General features: G+C 41.9%; 1 protein-coding gene across 1 annotated transcript; it reads right to left on the minus strand.

The window, feature by feature from the left end:
• Positions 1-267: 267 nt before the first annotated feature.
• On the minus strand, positions 268-5,825 carry LOC108918727 (guanylyl cyclase-activating protein 1-like). The gene is made up of 4 exons (XM_018726214.1): positions 5,628-5,825; positions 3,736-3,885; positions 709-802; positions 268-395 (listed from the first exon to the last, which is right to left on the minus strand). The coding sequence occupies exons 1-4, from the start codon at positions 5,823-5,825 to the stop codon at positions 268-270; spliced, it is 570 nt and encodes a 189-aa protein (XP_018581730.1).
• Positions 5,826-7,204: the final 1,379 nt, after the last annotated feature.

Below are 7,204 nucleotides of genomic sequence, written 5' to 3' on the forward strand. Positions count from 1 at the left end.
CCTCCAAGAGATCCAGAACAACACTTTGAGGATATAGATGATAAAAAGCATATTGGAAAGTGAATCTTTGCTCTCTTTTAACCCTGCCTATATGGTCCTGGATACCAAAACACAATTTGCCAAACAAGAAAACTGAGGGCTCAGAGATCCGTGACTAATGGACAAGAAAAATGCATCTGGTTGGGATGGGCAAGAACTGCACATGCAAGGACAACCATGTAAATGTATAGGCAGAGGGGGCAGAGCTTCATAGTCCATGGGCAAGGTCTAAATGCTGCGCCGCCGACTATGGATCATGGCCACAACATGCTTGAGATCCAGGCTCTTCATCATCACCTCCATAAACTCCTTATCATTGCGAGCACCTGCCACAAACTCTTCCAGGGACAGCTCCCCTAGTGGATAGAAGAGGAACAAGAACAACAGGTCAGGTCACTCGCAACAGCTCTGCATGCCAACACAGCAATACAGTTCCCAAAGTTATGATCAAACATAATTTTGTATACACCAATCGATTTTGTGCTCCGCCAGGACACTGTAAGATATAAGCGCTGCTGATATGTACCTCTATAACATGCCAACAGAAAATGCCTGTAGATGAGCAGCTACCTTGGATGGACCAGAGAGAGCTGAGCTTATTGATGCGGGAAGGCCTTCTTGCTAGGGTAGGAATAAAGAAAAGGCTCTGAGAAACCGAGAGCTTCCTACCGTCCGCGTTGACATCAATCTTGTCAAACACACGGTTGGTGAACTCCTCTGCAGAGACCTCTTTAGATTCTGTGCCTTTGATCGCTCGGATGGCCTGCAGGAGAGAGAGAGAGAAAGAGGCGTCATGAAAGCAAAATTTGAGGGTCCTCTGTAGCACTGGCCTGAGTTAAAGAGGCAGGAGAGTATTTTCAAAGCAAAGCAAGCCAGCAAACAATGCAAAAAATTCAGGTCCTGAACTTGAGGGTAAAGACCACATATTCTACCTTGTATGTAGAGGACTCTAGCAGAGAAGCTCATTGTGTGAAGTTGTGTAGATAACTGACCTCCTGAGTGACTAATATGTACCAAGCAGATGCCTAATAATCCGCCAACATGGTAGAACAGTTTTAAGATTAGTGTAAACATGTACATTTATTTCAAGGCATTACTTTTCATATAGAGAGCGGTGTTCAGTGAGAGTCAAAAACAGGTGTTATTGTAAGGTCAAGCTTTGCAATAATCAGTCATGCATGTTATTCAAAGTACTGCTCAGAGGACAGCAGTTACACCACTGGTGAATAATGCCTGAGAGCTCTGTAAGAAAAATACTGTATATGTGCATTAGTTTAAAAAGGTACAAAGGTATCTGACAATATAAGAAAGATATTGTATCCATTAAGAATTTGTTCACATTTTTTTTCAATATTTCAAACTGTACGTACAATTTAATCTTTTAATATTTAAATTTAAGATCTAATATGGAGTTCAACATGGCTTCATTTTATTATTTTTTTGCTTTTCTGATTTTTTAATTCGTTTTCTTTGTAAATGTAATCACATGATGCCATTTGGATATCTGTAATGCGAAGACTGTTCTATCAGGAACTTTATTAACTGAGAGATAGAAATATATAGACATCAAAAAATTGTTATCAATGAGATAGCAGTACATCGCAATACATGCTGGAAAGCAAAGTTTACCTACCAGAATAAGATCACTTAATGTCAAAAATCCAAAAACTCCACAAGTATTGCTTTTGATATGTGGTACATAAGTAATGCTTGAAAAGCTCTTTTTATGATCTAGAGACTATGTCTTTTCTTTCATAGGATTAAGGCGAAAAAGCAGATTTCAGTTGTCTTCCCAAAAAAGATCAAAGACTGCTTTGAGAATGCAGCAACATGTGCCTGCGTCCTTCAAGATTGAGCCGAGGTCTTTTCTTAGAGCTTTTCACAGTTTAGCATTTGTGTCTTCTATGGAACACCTTCCTGCATGCATTCATTTACTCATTTGTAGACTAGCTAGAGATCAGCTGCAGCAAAGAAAGTGGTGAAGCAGTTCCTGCTTTTATTGATATGTTTCTTATTCAGACAGATTTATACAGTGAAAATAATAATAGTAATAATTATTATACTAATTCCATAATTACACAATGACTTAATACATTATTATTATTATTATTATTATTATTATTATTATTATTATTATTATTATTATTATGTGTTTTGTGTTTAAAACAACAGCCAAAAAGACCATGGTTTCACAAGTCAGAAGTTCAGACCTATTTAGAGTCTTTAATTTAATAAAGATAATAGGATTTAGGCAGACTGGGATTATCACTTTAAACGGTGCCATGCTGAGAAGGACAACAAATGTCAAGGACACGGTGGCATGCCAGCAATCATCCCTGCAAGCGTCTCTCCTGTCAGGAGGTCAGAAATGCAAAGCATCCTGTAGGACTGCCAAGTGTTGTACACAAGGTGGAACATCCCATAATGCAGTGTTTCCAGAAGGATTTTCCAATTGTTCCTGTCGGCTGTGATGTCCCACATTTCAATACATCTAAAACAACTGCTAATTAGCTATATCAACTAAGGCACTTCATGGCACAAGTTATGAAGTTCTTCACCATTGATCAGGTGTGACAACTTTCCCTATTAGTCAGGAACTGCCATAGCTGAAGTTTCTTGCTTATATTTTACATGGAATGTCCTTCTATTCTTTTCTCACCTCTGATTTAAATAGTCTTAGTAAGTAGGAAAAGTTTCCAGTTTCAATGAAATAAAATAAATAAACCGAAATGTTTATATGTGCCAGGGGTGTGGTGGCGCAGTGGCGCAGTGGGTTGGACCACAATCCTCTTTTCCGGTGGGTCTGGGGTTCGAGTCCTGCTTGGGGTGCCTTGCAATGGACTGGTGTCCTGTCCTGGGTGTGTCCCCTCCCCCTCCGGCCTTATGCCCTGTGTTACCGGGTAGGCTCCGTGACCCTGTATAGGACTTGCGGTTCTGAAAATGTGTTTCTATGTGGTATCTCCATTTGATAATTTCACATTTAGAAAAAAAAAATTGCAGTGAGGCACACAGAACAGAAAATGCAAATTTTTGTTACTCCTTTGTTAAGTTTCTCTTCTATAAATGTGAACTTTTTCTGCAACTGTTTTTTTTAAGACCTATTTTTATTTTGCAAAATTTTTCAGTCCTCTGACTTGAAAAACATGTTAAGCAGCAAAAATCCATGTTGGATGTCAAATGGAGTTTTAAACGTTCAAGCTTAAAATAAACCTAGCCATCCTCTTTGGGTCATGCAGAGGAGTGTTTCATGTAAACCCTTATTGACTAATTTTTGTATAAAATGCATATAAACAGGAGGGGTGCGGTGGCGCAGTGGGTTGGACCGCAGTCCTGCTCTCCGGTGGGTCTGGGGTTCGAGTCCCACTTGGGGTGCCTTGTGACGGACTGGCGTCCCGTCCTGGGTGTGTCCCCTCCCCCTCTGGCCTTACGCCCCGTGTTGCCGGGTAGGCTCCGGTTCCCCGTGACCCCGTATGGGACAAGCGGTTCAGAAGGTGTGTGTGTGTGTGTGTGTGTGTGTGTGTGTGTGTGTGTGTGTGTGTGTGTGTGTGTGTGTGTGTGTGTGTGTGTGTGTGTGTGCATATAAACAAAGTATGTCACTGAAACTGATTTGTACTTTGAACACCAGCTGAGGTAAGACAGATGATTGTAAATGCAGTGATGACTGGTGATTTTAAATGAGGATCTCCCTCTCTATACCTTGATGATGTTGAGCAGCTCGTTCCGGTCGATGCAGCCGTTGCCATCCACGTCATATAACTTGAAGTACCAACGTAGCTTGTGTTCCATCTGGCCCCGCATCACGAGGCTCAGGGCTGCCACATATTCCATGAAGTCCACATAGCCATCCTGAGAGGTCCACACACATTATCAAATCAGGGAAGAGCATACCATCCTGGCAGGCCAATATCAAGAGGGACAAGTATTCTCAGCCTTCAAAATTATCAAGGTCCAATTTCTGTTGCAAAATTATTGATGCTTGTTAAGGAGTCCTGAATATAGCTGTAACTCAGTCTTCATACAGTAGGGGCAAAAAAGACTGAGGTTGAATATTCATACTAAATATATATCATAATAGCTGATACAGTCTGGGTTTTTTTTTTTTTTGGAATTACTTTTAAGTACCCAGTTTAAATTTAAACCTGATCAAATAATCTGTGATGAAATTGTCAATATATTTGGTACTTTCAAAAACACCCTCAGTAGTTGTCCGTTAAGTTCTGCTAATCTGAAAACGTGTAAATCTGTTTTGAAAACAACATACAAAATAGCCGTGGTCTAGTCAGAAGTTAGGAGTTAGAACTCTAAGTCACTTGATACTACTTAATTTAATGAAGATAAAAGGGATATAGACAGGCTGGGATTAGAAATGTAAACTGCACCATGCTGAGAAGGGCAGCAAAGTCAAAGACCCGGCAGCATGCCATTGATCACCTGCAGGACAGAAATGTCAGGTATCCTGTAGGACTGCCAAGTATCGTGCACTAGCAGGGAAGTGCCGTAAAGCCATGTTTCCAGTAGGGTTTCCCACTAAACCCTATTAGTGTACATATACCATGACGCATGTTGTAGGGTTGCCAGCTGTCCCTTTTAGCCAGGATGTCCCATGACGTTAATTACCCAGTAGGACTGCCTAAGCCTTCCTATTAGAAAAGAGGTCTAATAGTCCGTTCAAAAACCATTTATTCCAGACCAGCCTTTGCCCCTTTCTTGGAAGATGCTTCAGTGGTTGCTTTTCCTTAGTGGTGAAACTGACTTCAGTATCAGTCGTGCACTGTTTATTCCTGACCCATTTTCATAGTCTTACTGTTTATATCTGTTGTACTGCGGTTATTAAGTGCTTTGCTGAATACCGTTACTATTTAGATTTTAGACAGAAATCATGTTTCCATTTCCTATGGGGCCATCAGACAGAAATAATAATTTATTGTTCAGTTAACAGCATTGTTATGATTATATGCTGATTTATATTTTTTGAATACGGAAATTTTTTCCAGCCATTCCCCATTAATACAAAGACAAAAGAGGTGTCTTTAAAAGCTTGAAAGCTTGATTGGGTTTTAAGACCTAGAATAATCTATTTTGGCTATGGTCAAATGGATTTGAAACTAAATCTTAAAATGAGTCTAGCCTTGTTCCATGGCTTGTCTGGTGGAGTTTTACTCACTCCCTTATAAAGTTCTGGGGTTTCTGCAAGAGACAAAATGCGCCAACTCTATGAACCCTGTCCTCTGAAAACTGACAACACAATCATAAAAATCTTATAACATCTACACCTCACTTTCTGCTGTTTCTGCTGGCCCTGCTAACCACCCCCCAGCCCTGTCTGCCCCAGCACCTGACCCCCTCGATCGAAGCTGTCGTCGAGCTCTCTTCCGTAAAATAACAGCAAGTGCTTTACCTTCCTGTTCCACAAAGGCACACCTTCAGTTCAAGAACAGGGCAATTGAAGACCAGGGTATTTTTTTTAAAATGCCAGTTATCACACTGTGACAGCTGAAGGTTGTCAATTTTTCTGCACAGCAATAGAAAAAAACGGATTCTCTCCACTTCACTTGAGTTTCGGTCATGTGTACTAAAGTCTATCCTACCTGGTTCATGTCGAAGGTGCTGAACATCTCCTCAATGTAAGCGTTAGCTTCAGGGTCCAGGCCCTGGAGGCCGAAGAAATGCTTGAACTCGTGCAACATGAGCTGTCCCGACGGGCACTCCATCATGAATTTCTTATACCACTGGTGCATCTCCATTGCCTGCATATCATCCACTGTGGATCCGGCGGCGTTACCCATCCTGAAGGCTTGTCTGGAGAGTAAGCAAGTGAGCGAAGGCTAAAAGTGGGATACGGGCAGTCTACGCCCCTGCTGACCTCACTATTCTACTGCGAGGCTCACGGAAACGTGCAGACAGACGAAGTGCATATATGAAGAAGAATGAGGACAGACAGGTCTTTTATATTGGACTGGCGACGTCCCCCATCCACTGGACAGTGTCTTGCTTTCCATTGGCTTAAATTGCTGGCTTTAATCCTGAAGCAGCAAATTAAATGGCTTTAGGGAGCTTTGGCAGAGTCGGGATGGATGTCGGATCTAATGGTCACTAAACTGGCACATGCTGAGTAACACTTCCATGTCCTTTTACGGCTGTGGTTCACCTTGTAGGATAGACACAGCTAGTCACAGTCATGCAAATTCACACGTATGGTATTAGACACGTCTACAGGCTTCCGTATAAAGCCTGAAGAAACAGGAGCAGATATTTTAGTCTTGAGAGCTGTTGGCTTGAAATCTAGAGATCAGGGTTCCAGTCCCCAGTCTTGCTGTTGTACTGGTGAGCAAGGTACTAGCTCTGAAATACTGCAGTAAAAAAGTCCCCTGAAGTACCAGTTTATAAATCATTCTAATTACAGTTCAACACAAACCTTACAATGTATAAGCTGCCATATGTGAAGGTGTCAGGTAAATAATGATAAATAATACAATAGTGCAGTATTTCTACTGTTTTTGTCCATAGTCTGTGGAGAAGCATTCAAGAAAAGAATTTCATGATATTTGTACACGGTACTTTTACCTATGACAATAAAATTGAAACTTGAAATTTGAATATAGATTTTATTGCTTTTTCTGCAGCAGCGCAGAGGTTTGGCCGGATCCTGCTCTCTGGTGGGTCTGGGGTTCGAGTCCCGCTTGGGGTGCCTTGTGATGGACTGGTGTCCTGCCTGGGGTGTGTCCCTTCCTCCCCAGCCCCACGCCCTGTGTTGCTGGGTTAGGCTCCGGCTTGCCGCAACCCATGCTTGGGACAAGCAGCTTCAGCGTGTGTGTGTATATTCATCAGTTTGGTTACTTTACATGTCTATGTGTAAACATATATCTCAAATATGTGTATGTATGCCACAACCAAACTGAATTTCTTTATGGGACGGACAGGCGGAGGGACTAGCTATCTGTCTGCGATCTTGTCTTTGGCCCTAGGAGGCTTTTTGACGGTTGGCAGCAACTACAGCTCAGCATGTGCTCATCACGCCATTGCCTTGCGGCTGCAGGGCCCTTTCCACTGAACCACTTTATTCATGCAGTTCTCTTTCTGATCTCTCTGGGCTGTAAAGTGATTTGCTTGGAGAAGCTCGTGCAGTGGACTCCAGACCAGTGACAGTCAGACTCAGACTGTAGCC

The sequence above is a fragment of the Scleropages formosus genome, chromosome 21 (assembly GCF_900964775.1).
Source record: "Scleropages formosus chromosome 21, fSclFor1.1, whole genome shotgun sequence".
NCBI classification, from domain to species: Eukaryota; Metazoa; Chordata; class Actinopteri; order Osteoglossiformes; family Osteoglossidae; genus Scleropages; species Scleropages formosus.

Excerpts from the sequence above, each read along its gene's own strand:
- LOC108918727 (XM_018726214.1), bottom strand. The coding sequence starts at position 5,825 with ATGGGTAACGCCGCCGGATCCACAGTGGATGATATGCAGGCAATGGAG. Across the intron at positions 3,886-5,627 it reads GCACCTTCGACATGAACCAG|GATGGCTATGTGGACTTCAT; the intron begins GTAGGATAGACT and ends TGGACCTCTCAG. Across the intron at positions 396-708 it reads GATTGATGTCAACGCGGACG|GGGAGCTGTCCCTGGAAGAG; the intron begins GTAGGAAGCTCT and ends TCTATCCACTAG.